We start from the raw sequence: 27,786 nt of genomic DNA on the forward strand, positions 1-27,786 counted from the left end.
AGTAACACTCTGGGGCCAAGTGAGAAGAAAGGCCCCAGAAGAAGAAATAGAGTGATGGAAACAAACCATAAAGTAAGGAGGAAATGAGTGAAAGCCTGATACTATCAGTCACTTGGCAAGAAGATGGAAAGGCAGTATTATTTGTCAGCATTTCTGAATTCAGATGTGTTTTTCATTGTGTGAAATGGGCCTGAGCTAAAAACTACACATATGGGTTCAGAACTAGAATTCCCCAAACTCACGAATGATTTTTGGGTTGGGCTCATCTGCAGCAATAGTCTAACAGCCATAACTAATGTGTGATCCTGAAAAGGTTTGCAGGTACAATTTGGATAAGTTCCCAAAAGTTAATGAGCGAGAGCCTGGCTGTATTGAAATCAATGGTAAAATGCCCATTAATATCAATAGGACCAGTTTCTCCTTCTAGATGGTTATCCAGACCTTAGCTGGATCTTCTTCCTATCCCTTCTCTGTTTCCCATTATATCTCTTCCTTTCCCAACCCATCCAGATCTTTCTCCTTTGCCTTAATGCTGCTCACCAGACATCCGATCTTTGGTGGCTTTGCAAAAGGTGCGTGGAGTTCAGTCAGGTCTGGAAGTCTGTAGGTTGGGCTCTGATTATCTGGACTCTGGTCAAACATTGTGTGCTCTAGTTGGAACTACCCCACTGGACTGACCAGGGTCCATCTCTGTTCCCTGGAACCCACTCACAAGATGTGATGACAGCTGCTGGACCAAAACTGGGTCTCAGACTTGGTGAGAATCCACAAAGGATTTCAGCCAAGTCTGGAAGACTGTCAGGGTTTGAGAAGGGAAAGGGGAACTTTGTCTCAATCCAAACAAACCCAGGGATGAAATACCGGCCCCACTGACAGCAATGGCAAAACGTCAATTGGCTTTAATGGGGCCAGTATTTGACAAGGTTGCCATTTGTTTCAAGAATTTAGCTAAGTTTTTGGCTAGTTTCATATGATTTATCAAAGAATTTGCCCCTCCATATGGGTGAACATTTAATTTGAACTAAGTAATGTATCATTTTTTCCATTAGATGTTAACTTAATCAGCTAAGCTACTGCAATATACCCAAGGGATTTTTTTTTCAATACATCATGAAATGTGCTTTGCTAAAGTGACTTCTCAAAGTCATTGGCTAAAGTCAGGAAATGTTGATGGAGGAGGGAAGAAAGTTTAATATTTTGGTATAGGCTTCAGAGATGGCTTTTAAGGTGAAAAATAGTATATATATATATATATAAATAAAATAGTATATAAATATATATAAATAAAATAGTTTCTGAAAGTGTTCATTATTTGTAATATTTAATCTTCAGGACTTATTTTATATAGACTTGAATGGGATTTCTATAGGCTTACAAGATCAAGCCCATCATTAAGATTTATAAACCGTAATGAAACCAAGAGAATCACCCTTACAATTTTTTGTTTATTTACAATATGTGAAATCCACAATTTCAGGTCTAACAGTAACTGTATCTTTCAGATTTTCAATATCAGTTCCTGACATTCACTTTAAATCAAACTGTGATGCCTGGAAAAACCAATCAAACGGTAATGTTATTGCTCTTATATATTCCTTATGCCAAATACACAATTATCTGAAACTGCAGCTGTTCCCCTGGCAACGTTCCTTCTGATATCAAACCACTCCTGAATACTGGCATGTGTTTGTGCAACAATTTTCAACAATGCAAACACTGAATATAATAAAGTGGTGGGTTCACAACAACTGCTTTTGTAAGAAAAGGCTGCTGAACAAAACTTTTAGAAAGTGCAGTGAAAATAGTGGCTCAAAGGGAGGCAAAATGCAGGAGATGTGATAAAATATCAAATTTCATATGGGACTGGGGGGTGCTGGAAGCACTTCCATAATTGCAGTGACAGCCTCATTAACCAATCACTATAATTGCAGGCAACATTCTCCAGACTCTATAATATACTAATGTTTCATATAGTCTGCTTTTTGTTTTTGCGTAGATAAAATTGGTGAGACTGTGTGAGCTGGTATCCATTTGGCTGCCATAACTCAGGATAATAACCAACTTTTGTTTATACCAGATATGAAAACATCCATATTAGAAGCAATGGTAGGTGCCAACCCTGGCAAGATCACATATTAAGTATAATATACACAACTATTCCCTTCGGAATCTAAATGTAGTGAAACCAGGACTAAATGCAAAACTCATCCCTTTGATTTGGCTTTCCTACAGTAAGGTACACACACAGCAGTACCACCAAAAATAATCACTCTTCCTTTCCAAGAGAGAGGAAGAGAAGAGAGAAATAGAATCCTGTTGTTTTTAATTTTTAGAACACTTGGGACATGCTCAAGTACTACCTTGATAGGTATATGTAGAGAGAAAACCAAATACTCAGGTACAGCGGAGAAGCAAATGACACTGGGTTATGAGGGCCAGGTCACCCTTACGGGTCCTGTAACTTGGGCCATCGGTAATGACTCATCCCTCAGGGATTGTTTCACTGCCACAGAATCACTTATAACAAACAGGCTGTGGCGATGCAGGAGTGCACTGCTTTCTGACCCTTCTCCTTCAGCACCCAGAATACCCCCCTATGCCACAGGAGGAAATTAGAAGGTAGTAGGGGCTGGGCTACACTGGCTTCCTGATACTCAGGCCTATCACACACAAAGAAATCCCCAACTGGCTATTTAAACTGGTTTTTCATTGCCAGGGCAGCTGGCTGATTGCCTCTGCTCCAGCCATGCCCAATCTATCAGAACTACCAGGTAACTGGGAGTATCCCCAACAAGGTTGTGACATTGAACAGACTGGAATGCCTGCTTTCATTGGGAGGCTATACACCCACCTTAGGGTCTAACCAGGTAACCCTAACTTGTGGATTGGCTGGACCCTTAGGACTTATAGGGAATTCTCTCAGATGGCCCATTAGGTTCAGTGATGGCTCATCAGGTTCAGAACACTCATCACATCCATCAATTGAAAGAGAATGCAACAGGGGCCAGGATCTGACCACAATATTCATGCTAGTCCCCACTGAGATTCAGAGCTATTGCTGTATTAAGTTTTGGCTGGGGGCAACAGGAGTTACACACTAATATAACAAACAGGCTCTGGTCACACCCAACTGGTTTCAATTTTATATTGTAGAGACCAGGCTGCTAATAAAAGCAAATAGACACATTCATTTTCAAACACACATTTATACACTAAAAAGCCAAAGAAGCCACATGTATAAGCACTTCTAAGGTGGGCTGTCAAAGTGGAAGCTCCCCTTAATCCCAGATCCCCAAGACTATGTGCATCATTTACTAACGAAAGAGTGACAAAATACTGAAATGTGTCAATCTGCAATAAGAAGGGCAAAGGTGAGCACAATGCACAACTCTGAGCTCACTAAAACTGGCACAGGAGAAGAAAGAAATCAATCTTGCTCCAAATATTGAAACCATCAAAACACTTCTGTGAGGCAGTACAACAGCTAATGTCTGCAGCCCTCAAATCTGAGGATGTGAAATTGTGAAACTAAGTAGGGGATGCCAAGGTAAGTACTTGGATGGAAGACCTGCAAGGAAATCTTAGCATGCTGCAGGAAGATGCTGGTGACTCAGTAGGTAGCACTCTTCCCTCAGGGGCTAGTACCTATCTATCTCATTGAGCTAGAAGGGACCCTGAAAGATCATCAAGTCCAGCCCCCTGCCTTCACTAGCAGGACCAAGTACTGATTTTTGCCCCCGATCCCTATGTGGCCACCTCAAGAATTGAACTCACAACCCTGGGTTTAGCAGGCCAATGCTCAAAGCACTAAGCTATCCCTCTCCCCCCTAAAAGTAGTGCTCTAGGTGAGGTTTGAACTCACAACCTCAGCATCACTCCACACAGCACTGCTCTATAAGTACTGGGCACTAACCCATTGCATCAATATGCCAGCATGATGGAAGGGCAGGTCCTACAATGTTGGAGCTCCCCTTTTACAGATGGTACATTCAATTAGGGGCCCAGGTCTTTACAATTTTATTAAGATATCATGGTAATGTTTGCAGGAATATCAGTGATACTCCTGAGACAAGGTGGGTGAGGTAATATCTTTTATTGAGCAACAGAGGGTCCTGTGGCACCTTTGAGACTAACAGAAATACTGGGAGCATAAGCTTTCGTGGGTAAGAACCTCACTTCTTCAGATGCAAGGGCACTAAGAAGGTCTTGCATCTGAAGAAGTGAGGTTCTTACCCACGAAAGCTTATGCTCCCAGTACTTCTGTTAGTCTCAAAGGTGCCACAGGACCCTCTGTTGCTCTTTACAGATTCAGACTAACACGGCTACCCCTCTGATACTATCTTTTATTGGACTATCTTCTGTTGGTGAGAGATACAAGCTTTCGCGCTCACACAGAGCTCTTCTTCACCTTCTGTCTCTAGTATCCTGGGATCAACACAGCTACAACAATACTGCACTGTTATTCCTGGTGTTTTGGCCAATTTTCAGTGCAAGTAGTTGCCTGCTGCCTATTTAAATTGTCCCTGTTGTTTCAATCAACTGTTATATACTACTTCTTTGCTCTACATATTTTTTGCTGTGTGCTGCTAACCTATTATTTATTGTATTCTCATAGCACCTAGAGTTCTCAATCAGAGATCAGAGCCCTATTTGTGCTATGCAGAGTACATACATGTATCAAATAGATGGTCCCTGCCTCAAAGAATTTGCAGTCTAAGTAAGCAGTCATCTTTCACTCCAGGCAGACCTGCATTTCAGAGATGGATGAAATGATTCCTTTTCAAACTGCATAAATCTCCAAGACAGAAAGAAATTGCAACTAATAAAATGTTACAAACTTCTGCTAATGATCTAAAGTGCCTTTGCCATATGCAATAATGTAGCTGTTTTTAAAAATTTGGTATCTTAGGCCCTTCTACATATATAAGAAGTGTTGTGTCCCAGTTAGGAACTTCCAATAACACAAAGCTCCCATTTCAAATGCTTGTGGGTCCTGAGCTATCAGACCTTAAACTTGTCATTGGTCCAGGACAATATACTGTCTTTCATGGGCTTCGGACCAATGTAATTTTATAAGCAGGGAGGTAGAGGATGAAGGAAAGATTTTTTTTTCTGTCCGTTGTTTAAAAAAACAACTGCTGTTTGAGGCTGGTCAGTGATTTGGATTGTTAGAATAAATCTTGGTGAGAATGAACTAGCAGGCAGAGTGCAGGTAAGGTAAGGTAATCAAAGGTACATGATGACTGGAACTTATCACCTGAGTGCAGTAAATAATTACCTATCCCCTCTCTCCCCCTCCAAGAGGGAAGGTGGGAGGGAATTGTGACTGAGGCATTGTCTCTGCGGCACAGCCTCTGTTGGGGCCATTCCTGGGATGGTGTGGTTTCCCTGGCTCTTCTTGTTCAGGTTTGGCCTAGAGGCACCACCTAGCCTTTCGGGAGTGAAATGTGTGTTTGCAAGTTGGTAGAGTGGGTTATTCAGTCCAACCACAACAAAAACAATCTTTACCAAGATACTTTCCCACAAATCTTTATTCTTGAGCTTTAGGAATTTTCAATTCTAATACAAGTCACAAGGGTTTTTAGAAACAGGAAAAACTTCAGCTTAGGCTACAGTCTAGTCCTCTAGACTTTGTGATTGATACATAGACCTATGTCAGGGGAAATGTTTTTCACCAGTGGCATTGACAACCCATGGTTTGACTCTGTTTGGTCCTGACATTAAGAGGCCAATCTGAAATACAAATAAAATATTGAAAAACACCACAGCAATTTTTGTCAAAATCAAAGCATTACACCGCACACTGACAAGAGCTTTTCTGCAAATCAGAAAACAAACAAACCAGGGTTCAGCCCTGCAAGGTGCTGACTGCTGAGCACTATGACACTGACCCAGTAAAGCACTTAACGCTAAGCACATGCTTGGCAGTGCTTTACATGATTGGCGCCAGAATGCAGGACCAATAAAACTGCTTGATTTAAAAATGTCCCCAAAAGCTCTCTCCAATATTTTGCTTTATGCAGCCTTTTCAAGTGCATGCGGTGCAGACTGAAAGCTCTGCTAACTGAAGCCCTTTCTCTACAGAGATGGGATAGCCTGGGCTGCAGACAACTCCACATGCTCCCACCAGTAGGCCTCAGCAATGAGACTCCTAAGAAAGGGACTATATCTAATAGTAGCTGTGCTTCTGCGCTTTGACAAAGCTCTGTTTCCCATTACACTGAGTCTACACAGCTCACCCCCCCTCCCCATTCAGGTTAGGGAATACATATCTCCCAAGTAGACTGTAGCACCACTTTGCTTACTAGACTAAGCAACCATGTGAATTACACAGTGAGGCTTCTGAACAAGTTTCTGGGAACATTTCAACATTTGTGAAACTGGAATTGAACTGGCGAGGGCCCATGGCCATTCCTTTCATGACTGTGTTAATCCTATCCCAGCCTTGGGGAGAAATCTTAAATGAATTTAACACACACAAGGAAAGAGAGCTGATGTTTTTAACGTTTGGAGATCCTGCATTCATGAATGTTCCTGTGAAACAGCTTATGCAAGTTAGACATTATTCAAGGATAACATGAGACAACCATTTTAGAGGCAGATGTGTGATAACACATTGTGATTTACAGGGTTTAAGTTGAATGCCTTGCCACTGGGCCTTTTAAACATCATGTGTAACTTTTTCATGTAACTAAAAAAATAAATAAAAAAGGAATAACTCCTTTTCCATACTCAGTGTATCTTCCAAGAAAAAGATTTTCTCAAGCACAGTTGCTGAGTCCCTTTTAGCTAAGTAGAAAGACTTTCAATTAAATCTCATTCCAACACACCAGAGATAGTTTGGAATGTCTGCACATCTGTAAATGCATGGGGGTTTAAGGGTGTGCTAATAGTTTCATATAAAATAAGAACCAAACCAAAGCTCAGCCATTTTCTCTTAATGAGCTGCATTTTGAAGCACTTCTCCCTGTCTCGTCACTTATAAGACACCTAGAATGAAAAACACTTATTATGGTTCCAGCAGGTCTGAAGGTTACAGGTCAACTATTCCATTCATTTTTCCTACAATTCTATCTAATGATGCAGTTCTACACATTCCTCCCTGGCCACACAGGGCATTTGCTTTATGCCCTGAAGCATGAGACTGGAGAACATGTATCATTATCTTTGCTGTTATTATTTATTTGTATTCTAGAAGTCCTAATGGCCAACTGAGAATGGGTCCCAATTGTGTTATTCTGGACAAACACCAAATAAGAGATGGTCTCTACCCTGAAGAGTTTACAATCTAAACAGACAAGACAGATAACGGGTAAAGGAAAATGAATAGAAAAAGCTTTGCTTGCATAGTTATAGATATTGAGCCAGGCTCTAATGCCTTTTCTCATGCAGAATAGCACTTTGCTCCATTAGTGGTCCCTTTGAGGTCCCATGGCATCACTCAGAGTAAGGTGTTATTCAACATGAGTATGGATATCGGAATCTGGCCCATTGTCAGTGGCCAGAAAATTGTGGGCCAGATCCAGCCTCTTTTACTTAAACGGAATATCACCTTACTACATGAGCATTCCTATTGAAACAAATAAATGTGACTAATCGTGGAGCAAGGTACTATTCAACATGAGTAAGATGATCAGAATCTCACTTTAAGTTCAGAAAGTAGTTCTGGTTACTGTGCATGTGACAGATTTTCAAGGATATGCAGGCAGCTAGAAATCTGGATAATTTCATCCCTGCTTAATCAAATCATGATGGTTCCAGTTTGGGAGCATTGCTGTATCTTCTATGAACTCTGTTTTCCACAATACCCTTCTGCTCTTCATATCATAACTTAAGGCCAGATTCTGCCATTCTTACTCAGGGAGATTTAGTCTCTGAATACTGCCATTGGTTTCAGTGTCACTACTCACAGAGTAAAATACTATTCTCTGTGAGTAAAGGGTGGCAGAATCTGGCCCTGAATTACTTCCACTATCCCTTTTCTAGCCAAGAGGCAGATTGTAACTCTACAAGTCTCTGTTCCAGGGGCAGCACAGCAACATACTTGCTTAGGTGGTTCATGGCAAAGTCACGCTTCAGCTCCATGTGAATTAAAAGCACCTTGTGGCTCACTCATTCCAAGCAGGTACTGCAGGGAATGTGGGATATGTCACCAGGATTAAATTTGGGGCCCAGTCCAGCAATAATGTAAATCAATATAGTTCCACTGACTTCCATAGCACTACATTAGTTTACCCCTGCTGAGGATCTGGGCGTTAACAGTCACAAAATCTCTGAGAGGACAAATACTGATGTTGCTTAGAATAAAGTATTTCAGAAGATCTTCTATTGTAGTGTTTCCGTAAACAATTTCTATCCAAGAAAGTACCTGATCATTTTCTTCATGCAAAATAACCTCATTTCAGCTAAGTAAACACTGGTACTTACCACAAGATCACTGCTAACTGAGAAGCTGCTCTCTTAGCCTATTTCAATACAATATGGTTTGAGAGATCTCAAATATAATGTAATAACTCATTTCAAATCCTGGCCACTAAAGGACTGTATAGACTGACCCTTTTATAAGTAGTTCTTCCATCAAACACTGGTTTTTTTCTTTGTATGCTTTGTTGAGAAACCCAGTAACACCCATAAGTTTCAGCCATGTGTTTAGACTTCCATATAACATTACTTAATATTTTAGACACAAATAGGGTTGCCAGTTTTGGTTGGATATAGTCCTAGAGATTTCATCACATGACATAATCTTTAATGGAAGATTAATCTTTAATTCCTAGAGACTCCAGGACAGTCCTGGAGGGTTGGCAACGCAAACCACCAACCAGCCTTTTCACATAATTCAGTATTAGGTCCTTTTCAACTGTTTGGATTTTGACAAGTGCATTATCCATTCATTGATTAAATCAATCATTAGATCAAAACTGATTACTGTAGGTGAAAGCTATAAAAACACATCTTGATTACAGTGATTTGTATGATCATTCATTTATCAACCTCATACCTCTTTAGTTTACTCCTCATTTCATTGCTCACTAGTGTAGCCTTTCACAAGACTATATTTAGCCAGAAAGATCTGCTCCAGTGATATCAAATGCAGCTCACTTTGGTAAATGTTGGCTAGTTTAGCTTGGTGCTGATGTCATTAAAAATACACTGCATAACCCTCACCTGCTTAATACCATCATCCAAATGTATAAAATAACAGTTACAAAAATGGCCTTTCAGTATGTTATTATTCCATTTGTAAATTCACATTTAAACTAACCAATAGCAAATATCCTTTACAAGAGATTTTTCTTGGCTCCTACTTTTATATTCGTTCACTGATTGCAAGGTCCTTATTTTATTTTATATAAGACATACATCCAAGAAAACATCATTAGGATGACCTAGTGCCTCACCAAATCAGTGCAAAACCCAAATCCATTGGTCACCTTCTCACTTAGTCACCCAGCAATTATATTCTCATTAATGTAAATTATTACCTATGATCAGAAACACTTGAACGATCAGTATCCCTATGAGTTACAGTGGCAGTTTGAAGGAGTGAAACTCTATTTCTACATCCTCTTAAAGTCCTAAGTAAAGGGTTTAATTTCAATAACAGAAAAGAGGCATTCATCAAGAAGTCAGGGAGTGAAAGGCAAAAGGAGCTATTATAGGTACAGAACAAAATATTAAACACATAACTTGATGAAAACAATACTCACATACTTTCTTAAAACTTAGCCACCTCTTTCCAGCAGCCTGCCAGGGGTCAGATGTGTGGGAAGCAGAGACATTTCTAAGTTTGAAACAGCAAATCTTTTATTATCTCCACACCTCTAATCAAACAGGAGTGAAGCGTGGTAAGTCACCAAAGAGCAAACCCATAAGCAGTGACATAATGACAAAATGACATCAAGGAAAGCAGGTACATGATTGCGCTTCAGTTCCTTTGCCTTCTGAACATTGATTCCCTTGAGGATGGGGATGCAGATTTCTCATTGTTATTTTTGTTCACTTTGGGCTTTTATGGCTGCTTGGAGCTACGCTTCATTGTATTTGATTTCAGCTAATCAAGCATACAAATGAACAGGAATGCAGACACACAACACCGTGAGAGACACATAAGTAAGTTTTTTAAACAAAAAACTTTATTAGCCAGTAATTCCAGTGATGCAATCGGAATAGGAAGGAAAGTGTGTGTTGCTTCATTGTTTTATTTGGATATGAGAGTCCAGTGCTAACTTGTGATAACATTTCGAGAGAGAGAGAGAGAGAGAGAGAGCATATATACACATACATACATATAGTCTGTATGTTGAACCTAATAGAAAAAAAATCCCATTGAAATCTGCTTTTTCCTTCCTGACCCTTACAGAAGAGTCCCAGTGAATTTAGATTTCAGGGTAGCAGCCGTGTTAGTCTGTATCCTCAAAAAGAACAGGAGTACTTGTGGCACCTTAGAGACTAACAAATTTATTAGAGCATAAGCTTTCGTGGGCTACAACCCACATACAGAATGATAAACTTTCTATAGAATTTTTAAATCAACCTATATTATACAGAAAAGACAGAATTCTCTATTAAATCAGGTAAAATCTTTGAGTGAATTCAATACAAACCTACTTAATTGTTATAGATAATTGGATGAATAATATAAAGCATTAAACAGATTTTGTAATACATACCAAGGATAAGGAGATATTAGCAGCAATTTTAACAGAGCTAAAGTTAGGTCGTTAAGGACCAATCCATACAGCCCTGCAAGTCTGCGGATACCCACTTTATATCTGCGGCACCATTTTTGCGGCTTGCGTATCGGATACGGTTTTTGTATCTGCGCAGGGCTCTACTGATCCAAAGCCCACTGAAGTCAATGAGAGTTTTTCCATTGATTTTAATGATTTTTGGCTCTGGCCTTAAATGTTGTTTGATGGCATTTACATTTGTAATCCAAAGGTTAAACTATATAATCTAATCAGTTCAATAGTTAAAACATAGAACAAAATCACACCTCTTCTACAAACAGAACCCATGTGATCTACTGATCACATGTTATGATTTTGAATAGGATTTTCCAGTTTTTGTCAACTGAAATGTTTACCTTGTGTTCAGGCTTTAGATGTTGTAATTTTAATGTGGGAGCAGCTCATCATCATGAATATTGCCTTAAACAAAGAGGACTGCTTTTTTAAAACTTTCTAAAGGAAAATTCATTTCAGCAATCTTATAAAATTTTTGTCTTCGAATGAAAAGTGGAAACTGAGGATTAAAAATTTTCATCCCTCACATCCATTTAGCTATCATAATAATATGATTGCCTTTTATATACACCGAAGAAAACTATGACAGGTTTCAGGGTAGCAGCTGTGTTAGAAGAAAACTATGTTACATATTACTTACTCTTGAAGCCTACCCAATTGCTTCTGCAATAGCTTTAGAGTATATTTAATTGAATCTATTTTTACTGGATTATGAAACAGGATTCTTGTTTTATATGTTGCCCTATGTATTGAATGTTCATGTTCTGAGATTTCAAATAAATGGGTATCACAGCAAAACAGTCAGAAGTAAATGCTATGCCTATCATCTTCCCACAAGGGGAGTGACTACGCTAATGAGACAACATTATGTTTGTATAAGAGTTGCTCAAGTAATATTTATATTAAGCCGCTGTGAGGACACACAGTGTAAAGCAATAATTTTCAGAAACCAGAACAGATACAGACTAAGCCGGATGCTCAAACTCATTAATAAAGTCTTCATTCCAGGAAGCCTGACAATCTAGTCTATTATATAGAAACAGCCAAATCACAAACCATTTTGCCACAAAGTAATTCAATAATACATCAGTTTTTGCAAGTGAAAATTCAAGTGGCAAACATCAGCAGAAGTACAAAAACATCTTATCTATGAAGACCTCAGAAAAAGCATACCCTGCTACCTACATCTCTACTTGCAGTTATCAGTGGCAAGTGTAAACTGCTTTAATTAATTTAAAGTTCTACAAACTTAATTGTTTATAACAGCTTTCAAGCACATTTATGAAGTGTTGTTTTTACTACATCCAGCAAAGCTCTGTCATGGGACGTAGTTAGACAGGATTTAGTGTAGCCCCACAAATATGTATCTTCACAGCATTTGGTTTATTGATATTAAAACAGTTGCACAGCCTGAGGTCCCATTTTGGACTAGATAAATTGTAAATTCTACCCAGTGATGGGAACTCATCAGGGATAGTCTCAAAGGCGGTAAATGAATCTTGCCCTTCCCTTTGCTGATACAACTAGGAATGTACTTTGTCAGCCTTTGCGGCTTTAACTACAGCTGGCTGGGTTTGAGGCAGGCTCAAAAATCCAATCCGTTCTTAGTAACACTACCGCCTCTGTAGAATTACAGGCATGCTTTCAATGGGCATGCCCCTGTAACTGCTGAGTGATGATTTGCCATCTGTATATGCAGTCGTCAATGTCTTTCTTGTTTTTTATATAGTTGCAGCACAGTATCAACACCACTGAATCATGTAGAAATCAAGGAGTTAAATGATAGGACAAGAATAAAGTTTATGGGCCCTCGTTTTGGGATTCAGTAGAGTTACATAAGGGCTGAATTTGACTTACAGCTTTATCTGAATGTCATTGTGCTCCTCCATTAATGATACTTAATTAGAAAAGAGATTTTATTAGACATGAGGGAGGTGACCACAATTAATGTACACAAACATCCTGAGGCAGTTTAAGAATCATAGAAATTTTAGGAACTATTTCTTAGGAAAATCAAAATTCTACTCTTTACATGACACGGAAAATGCAAAAACAATCTAACCAAAAGATTATATAGATTACTATAGGTATACTTATAGCCAACAGTTCTGATTCTGACCTCAGATACACCATTGTTAATCCAGAAGAACTTCACTGGAGTTTTACACTAGTTCAGAATCTGGCCCTTAGTAATACTAAGGCATCAATCAACCGAGACTCTCCAAAAAGAAAGACAAAGATCAATCTCTAACATCCTGTTTTAAAAGCAATTACATAGAGGACCACATTTCCAGTCAGCCGCCAAACTTTTGCCAACAAATTTTGCAAATGCAGTCAGTTGCCAGCGTTAAATCCACTTTTGTGCATTCAAATCAGGTAGTTAGTTCTCTAACTGCCCAATTTGCACAGCTAAATGAGAATATTTTGTGCAGGTAAAATTTTGGAGACTGTTAGATGTTGGATGATGATTTACCATATAAGTTATCAAAAATTTAAGACAAATATAACTTGGGCCATTTTTTGAATACATAAATAATAAGTTTTTTGTTTGCAGTATTTCCTTCCTTTGCTTGTCTCTTTCCCTCTCCTGTCACCATGAAATAAGAATGCCACATAAAATATGTAAAACTATCTTGGAGTTTTATCAAAGTTTGGTACTTCTTTATATATAGCTTTACATTTACATGTAACTTGAAAATTAGTAAAATATTATAAACAATCAAAAAAGCATACTTAGGGACTTTACCTTGAGCAGATAAAGCATATGTGAGTATGTAGCCTAAGTAAATTCCAAATAGCAACTAATCAACTATTTCAATATAAAATTAGAATTTTCATCCCCTCTTCATTAAGTCATAGTCCCATTTTCATCCCCAAACATTATTAAAATAATGTTTAGATAGATTTATTTTAAAAGTCCAGTTAAAATCTGCATCCCTAAAGTCTGGGTTTAAATTTCTAGTTAATAATAATAATAATAAAGGCCTAAATAGTGTATTTGGCACTAGATTTACATCCATGATTTCACACAAAATATATAAAAATTACTACGATTATTGACGGTACTAGGAAACAGCACTACATTAAAGCACACTAAGGAACACTTAGTGAGCACCAGCAGGGTCTAAATGTTAGTACCCTTTTAAAAAAATCACACCCCCATAGTGCTCATTACCCCACTGTGCAGACAAGCCCCTAGTTTAAAAAAGTATCCTTTGATTGTAACTTGTTACCAAATTTTCCAGTAACTGTATGAAAGCAAGATTTATATCTCCAACTAACTTTGTAATCTTCCGAATAATTTAATGAGCCATCTAATTGTGCGTGCATGAGTGTGCACATGAGTGTCACTGATCTGTTGTATTGAATCAGAACTGCTTAACTGTGTATCACAGGCTACATCTACACTATGAGCTAGGGGTGTGATTCCCAGCTTGTGTACATATATTTGGGCTGACTCGATAAGACAAAGAGGAATTGAATACCTGCGAGTATGTGTACACGTGCTGGGAATCACACCCCTAGCTTGTGGTGTAGATGCAGCCATAGACTCTACCTAGCTAACAAAGAGCTTCTCCTTTAGCTCAAGTGATGGGAGCCTGTGCTTTTGGAACAGGGAGATCTGAGTCATCCCACTGTTGTTGTGCAACCTAATGATGACAAACACAGAGTCCACAGTGGCCACAGATTTATTGCCATTAATAAACTGCTTGGTATGCGATTGCAAACTTTTGTATTTTTTACTGCTTTGTTTGACGTTTTTTGCCTGTTCTATATATTTCAAAATGATCTAGGAATATAGGAATCGCCATACTATGGTCTATCTAGTCCAGTATCATGTCTCTGACACTGGCATGGGAAAAGTGAAAGAAACCCTACATTAGGCATCCATGGGATAATCTTTCCCACAAATTAGTTCAGATCCTAATTCCTAATAATAGAGATTAGCGTAAACTGAGGCAAGAGTTTTAATATCTTTTCTAGAATTTGTTAGTGTGAGCTGTTGTGACGTTGGATATTCTTGTTATTCAGAGGAATGTCCAAATCTATTTTTGAATCTCATGAGGTCTTTGGCCCCAATGGCATCCTGTGGTAATAAGCTCACTTTCAAATTCTTGATTGCTAAAACTATGTAGACTCATTGCAATGCAGAGTATGACATAATTAACTTCAGATGTGCACAGTATAGAGTGAAACAAGCTGCTTTGGCTTGCATTATCTCACTTCATCAAGTATGACAGAGTTAACTTCAAGCATGGCTTGCCAGGCTCCTCCTTTTAAAATTATACAGTTACAAAAATCATAGGATGTGGAGTCCATGAGGGAAAGCTTTCTATGATGAAACACAGCTCTAATCACAGCAATCAACTGCAGAGTCAACCCTGTAATCTTTTACCTTATGATTAAAAATAGAGAGAGATTTTTATTTGTGGTATTTTCAAGACACAGGACATCTATTATTGAAGGAAAACTCTACAGAAGTGTACATACTGTTTTTTTTAACTGCAACAATTCACCCACGTCAGCAGATGGTTTTAAGAAAGTTCCAAATGTGCTTCAAGAATCTTCAAGTTAACAATAATTTTGCTTTGTTAGCAGAACAGTTGTGATCTCTGTCATGTATTCTGTGAATTGTATAGGACCTGGGTCCAAAATGGCCAAAACAGTCAAGTCTCAGAAAAATCTACTGAGAATGCATTCAGTTCTGCTCCTCTCCCCCACCCAATTATAACAAAGATTTTCCACTATCAGTAGCATTACTTCTCTGCTCCTGGGAGATTGCCAACTTTCTAATTGCACAAAATTGAACAACCTAGCCGCACCCCTTCCCCGAGGCCCCGCCCCTGCTCACTACATTCCCCTCTCTCGGTGGCTTGCTCTCCCCCACCCTCACTCACTTTCACTGGGCCGGAGAAGGGGGTTGGGGTGCAGGAGGGGGGAGGGCTATAACTGGGGGTGCAAGCTCTGGGGTGGGGCCAGAAATGAGGGGCTCAGGGTATGGGAGGGGGCTCCAGACTGGGGCAGGGAGTTGGGGTGTAGGAAGGGGTGTGGGATCTGGCTGGGGGTGCAGGCTCTGGGGTGGGGCTGGGGATGAGGGGTTTGGGTGCAGGAAGGGACTCCAGGCTGGGGGGTGGGGCTGAGGAATTTGGAGTGTAGGAGGGGGCTGTGGGTTGAGGCAGGGGACTGGGTGTGGAAGGGGGTATGGGCTCTGGGCTTGGGGTGCAGGCTCTGGGGTGAGGCCGGGGATGAGATGTTTGGGATCCAGGAGGGGGATCCAGGCTGGGGGTGGGGCCGAGGGATTCAGAGTGCAGGAGGGGGCTGTGGGTTGGGACTGTGGATGGAGGGTGTGGGAGGGGGTACGGGCTCTGGGCTGGGGCCGGGCATGAGGGGTTCAGGGAATGGGAGGAGGCTCTGGGCTGGGGCAGGGGGTTGGAGTGCAAGGGGTGAGGTCTCCAGCTGGGGATTCAGGTTCTGGGGTGGGCCTGGGGATGAGGGTTTGGGGTGCAAGAGGGGGCTCTGGGTTTGGGGGGCTCAGGGCTAGGGTGCGAGCTTAACTCGGGCGGCTCCCATTCAGAGGCGCAGCAGGACTAAGACAGGCTAGTCCCTACCTGCCCTGGCACCGCACTGGGCCCTGGAAGCCGCCAGCAGGTTCAGCTCCTAGGCAGGGAGGTGGGGTAGGCAGGAGGCTCTGTGCGCTGCTCTCACCCACAGGCAGCGCCTCCCCCAGCTCCCATTGGCCTTGGTTCCCGGCCAATGAAAATGTGGGGCCGGTACTTGGGCCGCGGAGCCCTGTGGCCCCCCAAGTAGGAACTGGACCCGCTGGCTGCTTCCGGGGCGCAGCATGGTGCCAGGACAGGTAGGGACTGTCTGCCTTTGACATGCAGCACCGCTGACCGGACTTTTAAGAGAAGGTCCCTTTTCGACCAAGCATTCCGGTTGAAAACTGGACACCTGGCAACTCTCGCTCCTGGGCTACATCACATTTTAAAACTTGGGTATTTGATAATTAAATACATAGGAGGAAAGTAATGGGAAAGGAGAAAGCTCTACTTATACATTTTTAAATGTCCTATTACCTAAGGCCTCAGACTGCAGTCCTTGTTCAACAAGACTTCTATTGAAGTCAGTGGGAGTTTTGGCTAAGTACTGGATAAGAACTTAGGCCCAGATTTTTAAAGGTATTTAAGCATTGCTCCTAAATACCTAAGTGCCTACATCACTTTTGAAAATGAAACTTAGGCTTCTAAGTCAATTAGGCATTTCAATGTTGAACATAGCAATGCCTAAATACCTATGAAAATCTGGGCCTCAAGGATTTAGGGCACCATAAGAGATAGGCACGTGGGCACTTTTAAAAATCCCACCAGGTGCTTATCCACATCTTCAGGCATCTAAATACCCTTATAAAATCTGGTCTTTACCTTCCAAGGGAACAAAACAATTGTTCAAGGACTTGATCTCTTGCCACTGAATTCAATGACAAAACTTCCATTGATTTCTATGGTGTAAAATCAGGGCCCACATCCCATTTCATCTTCCACTCTACCATCTGTTAAGTATTAGATCAAACAGCGGACTGGGCATTTCAAGTTGAGATAGGAATTCATCCCTACTGCATTCATTCTGCCATTCATTTTTAAGCTAACGAGTTAAAAATGAAATCTCAGTCTTAACTTCGAATTTCCCAGTTTTTGGCAGTTTCTGAAGAGTGATTCGGCTTTTGTCATAAAAGAAGACATAGCGGATTATAGTTGTCTCTCTGCTTCTCAACATTAAAATCATTCCAAGCATTAGAGGAGTCTCATTCTGACATCACTTTATAGTTCTTTATATTTATTCTAAGGTGCTCTAAAAAAAAAATCCATACAAATAAAGGACACTAGTCTTTGTGCAACTACTGTTCCTAGTAACTGCAGATTTACTCTCTATCAGTGATTTTTGTCCAGGCCTTACAACATCCCTCTGAGTTTCTCTTAAATTCTTTCCTGCCCTTAGGCCTTCCATCATGACCATCTTCTGTCCAGGAGAGGAAACTGGATGAAATTTCCTTCAGATCCCTTAATTGGTCAGCGAGGTTGATGTTGACTGACACGAGGCACTCTATATCCTCCCCCAGGGTTTGCGCAAACTACCCTTGTGGCCTAGGTAATAGCATGGTTATTGATGCCTGCTGAGTGCATAAAGAAGCTGGTCAGGAAAACATCACTCAGTGGGTCAAATTCAGACCTGGGGTAAATGAGTTCTTTCCCGTCCAAAATTCATGTGCTGACAAGACAGTATTTTTTATTAGCTTCACTAAAAGGTGAAGAGTCAGGCTTTATGCCTCAATGACCCCCCCTAAAGCTCTGTAGTCAACTATACCAGTGGCCCAATGTGTAAGGTTGGGCATATAGTCATTTAAAAACACAACTTTCCAGGAAGCCTCTTGCTTCTGTTCGGTTTGACCTGGTAAGTGACATCCATTCCATGGCTCCTTTTTCCTCCTACTCCTAGCAAAACTCTTCTATGCACCCCAAATTCTATAGACCTCAGTAAACCTAGTATTGGTCCATCATCAACAAAAGGATTTGTGCTTGTTATGTTTGTAAAAATCAGTCATGTGCCAAGACTGATTTTCTACAGTAAGAGATTTTACAGCCAATTTATAAAGTCTCAGATAAAGGCTTTTAGCTACAGCAATACAATTTCTCTCTCTTTCTCTCTCTTTTATAAAGATTGAGTAAATTCCCATCCCAAGCACTGACTGGCTTTACATATATTAAAATCCTACAACCTCAAAGTGTTTGAATGTCATACATCACACAAACATGAAAATCCCCTTCAGAGCAGATATGTCAGTAACCCCCAACCACTGTTCACCCCACCTTCCTCCTTCAATGGCTAGAGAGAAAAGACAGATGAGGGAGGAAGTGAATTCCTGAATTGAGGACCCCCCCACACCTCTCCCAAGAACGAGAATCTTTTCCTAATGTTAATGACAAGGGAGCTCAAGTTTGAGTGCTGCTCCTGACCTCAACTGTAGCAGCAGTGCATTGGGAAAGGAACTGTGTTTCAAATAATTTGGTATTAAATCACCTGGGAACTCACAGGCAACCCATGGAACATCAGTGTTAATTGCAAATGGTATCTCTGTAACAAACACAGCACTACTGCAAATTCCTATTGAGGTATATGGTCTCCTCCCTCAACAATATTACTGGGAGTTATACTTGCCCATGGAGAGGAGAATCGGTTGGGGGGGGTATTCTGTTAGGGAGAATTGTTAGCACAAATAAAGGGAAACTTCACTTCCCACCATCAATGGCTGCTTCCCATTCCCCAGCTACCATTTGTCCCTCCTCTGGTTGCTCAAACTCCTGCTGTTTCTTCTCTAAGGGGCCTTGGCAACTGCAGCAGAACTAGAAGCAGTTCCATGAGAGCTGCTGCAGCATAGTCACAAGGCAAAAAGGGAGGGAGGTAGACTGACCGATGGGCCAGCTGCTTTGGCAGTCTTTCAGTCTACCTAGGATCTTGTATGGTTCTCCTCACTATGGTATCTGAAATGCAGGATAATGGCAGCTATTCCCACTGCTATTCTAACTTCTGTCAGTTTTGCTTTGCTCCCCAGTTGAGACGTCTGGCCAATCAGAGCAGAAAACTGCCAGGGTACAAGTAACTGCTGGTTCTACAAGAAGTCAGAATCCAGGACATTTGTCAATTTATCAGACACTTGAAACAGAGTGTGGAAAACAAGTGCTGCATTGGGAAAGATTGGTGCCATTGGTCTGGGACCCATTCACTTCACTGGGAATGCTCAGCACTATTTAGGATCTGGCCCTGTGTTTGTAAAATTAATATTTTAGATTCTGTTTTATATACTGAACCTTGCTCCAACTTTTGCTAGTAGTTTTTAGCAAGGTTTTTTTTAAAAGAAATAATATATTGTAATTTCATTTCTACATAGTTTTCACACCTTAGAGTATTCACACCGAATCATTATGAGCTATCATGCAAAAAACAATACAGCAATCTTCTTAATTTCTTACTCTTTGTTATGCTGTCTCTAAACTATGTCAGACTCAATATAAAGGTGGCTGCATAGGGCTCTCAGATCTCAGCATTTTTGCAGGCAACTCCAACCGTCATGTAATCAGAGATAAGTGACTTAGTTAAAAATGAATGGGGCAGCTGGCCAAATGCTCAACCAAACAAAATGATCAAAGGGACAGTGCCAGATGTTTTCCATCAGCTTTGCACATGGAGGTACCAGGGAGATCAGCAGGAGCATTACACTAAAAAGAAACCAGAGAAGCCAACTCTAGTTTCAACCATAACATGAAGAATTGACTATAAATACCACATTCCTTAGTGAGAGTCCCAGAGGACATTCCGTAGGTATTTCTAAAGCCTACAGGAAAAACATGTCTACTATTGTCTGGCTTATTTATATGCATCCTCCTGCTAAATGTTTTAATAATAGTGCATAGCAACTTGCTGAAATATATATATAAACCCATTTTAGGAAGTTGCTAGTAATGGTGAGTCAGTGGAATATGTCAAAAGCTGCTGTTTTGCTATAAAGTATGTGTTCGCCCAACCTTTGTTCATTTAACTTTAATGTTTCCCAATTCCTACCCCTATTTCTTTTACCATTTTCGATTACTGTAGTTTTAAATTTTGATTTCATAGGCTTGGGACTTTAATTCCTGTGAAAGGCCCAGAGATGCTTCAAGATTTGTTCTTGAAAACGAGACTGTTTCATGTTTTTTCTATTTTTGTCTTCTGAGAAAGTTTAAATATCAAAAATAGTTAAGGTTGTTTACACTGTACCTCAGCAAAAGACATTCTTGACATCATTTGTATACAACTCTGAGCAGTAGGGCCACTCAGTCAGTGCTGCCAGACATCCAGCCACAGGGCCTCCACCCTCCAGACACGTAGGGTCCACCAATAACAGTGTGATGCTAACTGCTTCTGCTGTTGTGGAACATGCACGGCTTCATACAGTTCTGTGGTAAGAAAAAACTAGAGTCCCCTTCCCCACCCCCCACTGCCTTTATCACAACCCTGGTTTACACCCATTACAGGCTTCTCCTGTTTAACAGAAACCTCCATTCGCTATCTCACTAATTACCGCCGGGGCCACACACATCATTTCGGGCTACATTACCTATCCCTCATCCAAGTCACATCACATAGGAGTTTGGGGCAGACAAGTGAGGGGGAAGAACACTGCATGAGAATGTTGTGCCATGCAGAGCCCCTCCCCCCAATGTAATGGCTTTGCAGGGGCCCCCAAATCTGTTTAACTGGCCCTGCTGAGCAAGACTCTTGGAAACTGCTGCCAAGTAACTTGAGACAACGGAGTAATTTAAGTCACTTTTCAGGTTCTTTTTTGACTCTCCTGTTTAGTGCTGCCTGCCTGAGAGTGGGAGGAGGAGCTATGCTGAGCCTGCAGAAAATGAGAAGGATTTTTTCCCTGAAACAGTTGAAAGATCTCAGAACTTTCTTCTTGACTAATGTGCAGACTAATCAGATTGCTTAGAGGGTGCTGCTGAACATCATTTCTCATTTCATTTTGTCCTTTTCTTGCATATATTCATAAAGTCAGTAGTTATGGATTTGTCACCCAAAATGCTTCTTTGTTACAGGGATGTTTAATGAATGTATAACAGGGCGATTGCATCTCGAGAAACTGTTTTAAATTCATTTTACGGGGATAAACCACTTTGGTCTGATTTTGATCTCATACCCATTCATTTCAGTGGAGTTACTTCTGAATTACACTGGGGTAAGTGTCAGCGGAATCAGATCCTTCATTGGTAGCCATGCTAGCAATGAGGGAATAAACCACAGTCTAGCCATTAAACTTGCGTCTAAATACAGCGAGCTTAACCTTCAACCTGACCCAGTTAGGACTGCTTTGAATCCAGCTGCTTCATAGATGACTGCTGGAGCTTTCCTCTTTGCATCACATACATAGCAACTGTGCATGCTCACAAACCTTGTGCTCCTTTGATTCCAGGCTGCTCCCTCCTAGCACCCTGCTGAGTACAGGCAGTGACAAATGGGACAGAGAGGGATGAGGTGGAAGCAGGGCTATAACCTTACTGCTCCTTCACCTTATCCAGCATAGGCAGCTGAGCACAATGAGAAAATTTCCCTGCATTACTCCCAGGAATGGTGTTGTGAGTGCCCTCCCTCTACCAGAACTGAAACACTGAAATCAGTACATTTTTCTTTGGAAACTCTTTTCTAATGAGACTTCATGGAAGTTACTATTTCAACTTCACTTTTCCCCTTAAGAAATCATTTAAGCACCCTGCTAATTTACTGAATTTGCAGGAAAATCATCACCTATATTTTCAGTGACTTCTTGGCTTCGTTGCTTCAAGAGAAAAATCAACTCAAAATGACCTCAGAAGCACAGTTCAATAAGAAAGACGTATATGTATCTCAGTAGTTGCAGTTTGAAGGTCACAGTTGCCAAAAGCTCCTGGGCCATGGAAAATTGGCTTGCACATTGTGGTGCTCCAGGGAATTTGGTCCACTGGAACTGTGAGTTCCAATAAACTAATAGGATAGATAGAAAAGTGAGAAGAAGAGTATTTGGTGAGTAATCACACTCTAGCATGCACACATACTCCAGTATTAATTAGATTAATCGCTAATAAAAACAAGACGCATGCCAGTATTTTGTCCTTATGAGCAATAAGTAAATATAAATAATCACACTCTGAATTACGTGTTTAATCACAACCAGGTGAAATATAAGACAAGTAAAAATTAAATACATGGAAGTAAATATCCTACAGGGCAACTGGAAAATTATTCTAATTTATAAATCCAATTTGCCACCTCCTCTGCAAAGAAATAAAAGGAAATTTTGGGCTTAGTTCCCATGGATCTTGCAGTAGTGGCAACACAAGCTTGTTTCATAATCTGCATGCATTTCATGGACAGAACTTGCACTGATGTCAAAGGGAAGTTCTGCAGATGAAACAAAAGGAGCAAAGTATGCAGTTGAAATGAATGGTATGGATAGGTGAGGAGCATTTTCCTTACCTTATAGGGCCCATATTCTGACATCAATTTTTTCAATGGACTTCTGTGGGAGGTATGGCACCAAGGAGCCAATCATGCAGTCTTTATTAAAGGCCTGGAGGAGGCGGCCAAGGGCAGAAGTGGTAGTTTAACGGAGTAAGTTCGGTTCCTCCACATTCTCTCCCTTCAGACCCATTGCTCTGCATTGCCCATATGAGGCTTATTAACTTTCACTGCTTTGCCCTTTGTGCTGTGAAACTTGTAGTTAGAAGGTGTCCTGGGGGACTGTGTTTGGACAGGCCCTGAAAACGTCCAAACCTGGGCAGGATAAGTAGGATTGGGCAGCAGCGCATCTGTGTGGATGCCTGTTTCCTCTGATGGATTGTTGAAATCTGCATCACTCTGATGAGAAGTGGGTTCAAGGCTACTTCCCTAGGGGAGCAAACCATTTCTCTCTGACTGAACAACTGAGTTACTCTGGCATAGGGAGGAATGGAACTCTCAGGGAGAACTACCATTTAAGTCAATGGGAATTTTTCATGGGGAAGGGCAGCAGGCCGAGATTATCCAACAATGCCTACTGAGGCCTGATTTACAGAGGTGCTGAGTAACGACAAATGTAAAGTCAAGTCAGGGGGAATAGTGGGGCACAGAAAACCCCTGAAAAACAGGCCCTAGGCATCTCAAATTGGACTGCATTTGAGGAACCCAAAGTCAGCTGCCATTTTTTAAGAAGTAACTGAAAATCAGTGCAAATAAAGGATCTTTAGAGTAAAATATTTGGGCCTTATTTTTCTCACACACAAATTTTACAGTGGTGTAACTCCATTAACGTCAAAGTTCCTGATTTACACTCATGTAAAGAAGAGCAGGAACAAGCTCATTATCTCTGTATCAAACCATTAATTTTGGACCCTTTTAGCAACTTGTTCTCTTTCTTTTGAAAGGCAGACATAAAGCTATAAAACTGTGCAATTATGCATTCCTTCACTCACTGCTGGGGTCACTTGGGCTGATTTTCTGATAAAAGCAACACGTCATATCTCCAAGGCAAGAAAAGTGCTGGATATTTTCATTTCCATTTTTATGGCTATGGAAATGAAACATCCCAATTCCCAAGATGATAGGATTTACTGCTCAATAGCCAATAAGTCAAAGGGTAATAATCAAGGACCTGATTCTATTCTCACTTACACCAGTGTAAATCTGGACTTACTCCACTCTATCCACCTGTATAAACCCAATGAAAGAAAGAGAGGACTCAAGGCCTAAACTCCTGATTATATTCTGTTATCAAACATGAGATACGTGGTGGCCTCTGATGGTCTGTAGATACAGTCTGTAAATACTTTTACAGATTGCTGTCCTCAAGAATCACGGAATTCACATACTGGAGTCAGGGAAGTTAGACTGTGATTCCACAAAGCCAGAAATAGTCTATACTAGAGAACTTCATGCTATAGGATAGCAACAGAGCTCTCCATTTAGAATCTGAAATGCAGTACAGAACTCTCAGAAGTTGAAGTAGGAATTAAGCTAGACACTATTCTACCATTTGCTAAAACATTCAGTGCATTTGCCTTCATGCCTTCTGCATTCCACAGGGCTGCATGCTGAGTTAATAAAACCTCTCTTGGAAAATGCTTTGGAAACACGGATGGAGTCCTTGACTGGCCATATGGCAGAATCTGGCTATTGCTACCAGACAGCTGCAGGAAGTGAAAGACAAGAAATGGGAGACTGCATCACCAAAGACATATATACAATTTTGGCTAATGTCAACAGCTTCCAAAATATTCAAAAGCACCAACATCTTCTTTCTTTTCAGGAACTTTAAGTGATGCATATGTGATTTAGATTCAGACACATTACCAGCTGAGCTTTCAACAAGTTTTGAAACAATTAACACAAGTATGTGAAATGATAACAGACAACCACGTTTTCATTGCTCAGCTCGCAGATAAAAATTGAGATTCCAATTAACTTGCTCTTTTTAAAAACAAATAACATTATCATCAATAACATTATCACCATCATTCTGTGATTTGAACACCAAAACAATACAGAAGGTTTCTTTTCTTAAAATGAAATTATGTATTTATTACTGCTGTGATGCAACATTTAAATTGAACAAAGAAGTTATCCGCATCAGATAACTAGGGACAGTAAAATCAAAGAACAGAATGAGGCTTGAAACATTCATCTTTTCATGTACATTTAAACTAAATGATAAATTTGAAATTGAACAGCATCTTGTAAAATTCACAATATGAAGTATTTAGCAGCTCCCTTGTTAAGAACACACAGAGCTCATTTCTAAATGAAAAATATTGATCTGTGACTGGCAATGAGATAAATCTAAAGTACATCCACTATTTCCTCATATTTTAGTTTTCATTTTATTCAGTTAAGCCATAAAATAACTTTGCATTTCCAATGCTAGTGTTCCCTAAACTTTTGTTTGACAATAGAAACATTCACAAAATGTAATTTGTAGAAAATAGTGTAAATCTATACACCTATATTTAAGAGAAAGGTCAGATTTACCAAAATAAAAGCATCTATACTGAAATTGTCAAGACTGTATTGCTATGTCAGAACTATACACACATGTGGACAAGTGCACAGTATGTAACTAAAATTAATCTGTATGAAATACCTGATTTATTGCAATACAACCTTTTAAAAGAAATATTCTCATTTAGATGACATCTTTAAAGAAGTAGCCTCACTTTGTGTGCCTGCCTGCATGAGAATCAGCAACTGCAACATCCCAAGAAAAGAAAGACGTGATCCTTATTTTTTTTGCGGGGGTGGAGGTGGGGGGAGCATAGGAAGTATTTTTTTAAACCAACTCGGAATCCAAAAGTGGACTGAATTTTCTGATGAATTGTCTCACCTAGCACAAACCCTTCTAACTGTTCATAGCATGATAAAAGATGAACTGAGAAGAAGCTAGATTTATGTATTGTTTATAAGGTATTATTTTGCTGCTAATCTTAGATAGCAAGTAAACTTGATCTATCTCTTGTACAAAAAACTTAAGATAAGCACTTGCAGTTTCTATTTCTAATCAAGAACACCACAAGTGAATTGCATAAGTTCCCCACAGCAGGAAAGTAATCATAATGCATAATAATAAAGTGGTGATTAAATGGCAAAGTGATTTGAAAACATCAACAAACTGACTCACATATTAGCAGGAAACATGACTGCAAAACACAAGCAGCTCAGACAAAACTTAATGGCACAGTACCCGTTATAATCCTTCATGCTTTACCTGCTGATTGGAGAATGGCTGGAGGAGATCTCTGGCACAAAGCTCTGTTCGATTATTGGTATCCTAGATGGAGTGTAAGAATGGTAGGCTGTCAGAACCACGCTGCCCGAGTCCTTTATCTCCATTATCACAGGCACATGTCTTCCCTACTGTCTGGCGACAAAGACAACTACCAGCATTTACTCACTTACTGGATCAAGTGACCCTGTCACAAAAGCAAACGCATGACCTTACACTGTAATAGCCTCTTACTACCGTTTGCTGTCAGGAGAACTGTGTAAGTGTTGAGATGGCTCTTTCTCCTGTCAGGACAGCTAAATTAGCATATATTCAAAAACACCGCCCACAAACACAACTCTGTGGGGGAAGTATTCCTGTTTCTTAGGAAACCAGAAACCGGAGGTAATCCTACATGGCTCAGGGCAGCTGCTCTGGACAAGTTCTTCTTGTGTTATTTCTTTTTCTGTTTCTTCTCAGCTAAGGGCAGACTTATTAGGATTTCTCATACGACAGCAAGGAGCAAAATGAAATGAAATCGTTCTTCAGTTAAGCAACATGGGAATGGAGCAGTGCTTTAAAAGAAAACATGTGCTCTAGGAAGGAGAGGGGGAATGCAATTTATAATGCCTGCATGAAAGATTCATAAACTAACTGGACTATGTGGCTGTTTAAATAACTGGGGAAGAATAAACCTGATTTATTTAGGTCAGTTAAATTCTACAAGCTGTCTGCAATGAGCTGCCTTTACTTTCTACTGAATTAGGGTGACCAGATGTCTTGATTTTATAGGGACAGTCCCGATTTTGGGGTCTTTTTCTTATATAGGCTCCTATTACCCCCCACCCCCTGTCCTGATTTTTCACATTTGCTGTCTGGTCACCCTATACTGAATACATATTAGACTTTCAACAATCTTTAATACTTGCTGGATGGATAATTAAAAGAGCAGTAGGAAAATAATAAAGATTTTTCCACAAAAATGTACAGAAAAGCCCCCCCCAATTTCTCAGATAATGAAAGTTTTGTGAAATGGCAGTTTTTTTATAAGAAATACATGCACCAGTTTGATATTTCTCATTTTTCAAAAATTGCCCTCTGTTAGAATGAAAATTTAAAATTTCTCTATTTACACTCAAAAATAGAATCATGGCCTTATTTTGGAGCAACTACCCCAGAAAACTTCGCAGCTCTTCTGTGAAGTTGAAATGCAATGTGAAAACTCTGATTTCACACAGCTCTAATATTTCCTGTAAAATAAACACTGCCACAATAAATATTTACTCTTATAGTAACCAGCACCACCAGTTAAATTCAATTGAATGACTCTCTCTGATTTCTAAGTATCATGGGTGAGATCCTCACCCCTACTCCTCTCTTTTATTTTGTGTAAAAGGGCTGGAGTGGCATGCATGACTGGCTTGAAAAGCCCCAGTTCCAGCTGGGGGAGAATTTGCCCAGTACAGGCACTGTGTAACACAGCCATAAGAGTGCCTTTTGACGTTGAGGAACCCCGATGCAGGACTGTTTAAATGACATGGGGCTCTTCAGCACCCAGAGCAGACCAGGATGGGGATGGCACCTTAGTATCCCTCCCCCCCCAGAATGGGCTGTGAATTCTGTGCTATGCGTCTTAGTGGCACAGTGTAACAGGGTGCTGGCTAGGAGAAACAAGCCCTGTTCTAGAGGAAGAAGGGTATTAGTTGGGCTGGCTGAAGGGCCACGCCCTAATTACCA

The 27,786-nt window shown here is 40.4% G+C and overlaps 1 protein-coding gene across 4 annotated transcripts in view; it reads right to left on the minus strand.

Moving 5' to 3' along the window:
* ARHGAP28 (Rho GTPase activating protein 28) overlaps positions 1–26,407 on the minus strand; it is an 89,886-nt gene extending 63,479 nt beyond the window's left edge. The window contains exon 1 of one of the 4 annotated variants that reach the window (XM_034762647.1): positions 26,053–26,407. In XM_034762647.1, coding sequence (XP_034618538.1) covers positions 26,053–26,177 — 125 coding nt within the window. In that variant the 5' untranslated portion in view covers positions 26,178–26,407. Of the gene's footprint in view, positions 1–9,710; positions 10,068–26,052 lie in introns of those variants that run through there. The other 3 variants (XM_034762646.1, XM_034762650.1, XM_034762652.1) reach the window with 3 other exon arrangements.
* Between the last annotated feature and the right edge of the window lie 1,379 nt (positions 26,408–27,786).

The sequence above is a fragment of the Trachemys scripta genome, chromosome 2, assembly GCF_013100865.1.
Source record: "Trachemys scripta elegans isolate TJP31775 chromosome 2, CAS_Tse_1.0, whole genome shotgun sequence".
In the NCBI taxonomy this organism is placed as follows: Eukaryota; Metazoa; Chordata; order Testudines; family Emydidae; genus Trachemys; species Trachemys scripta.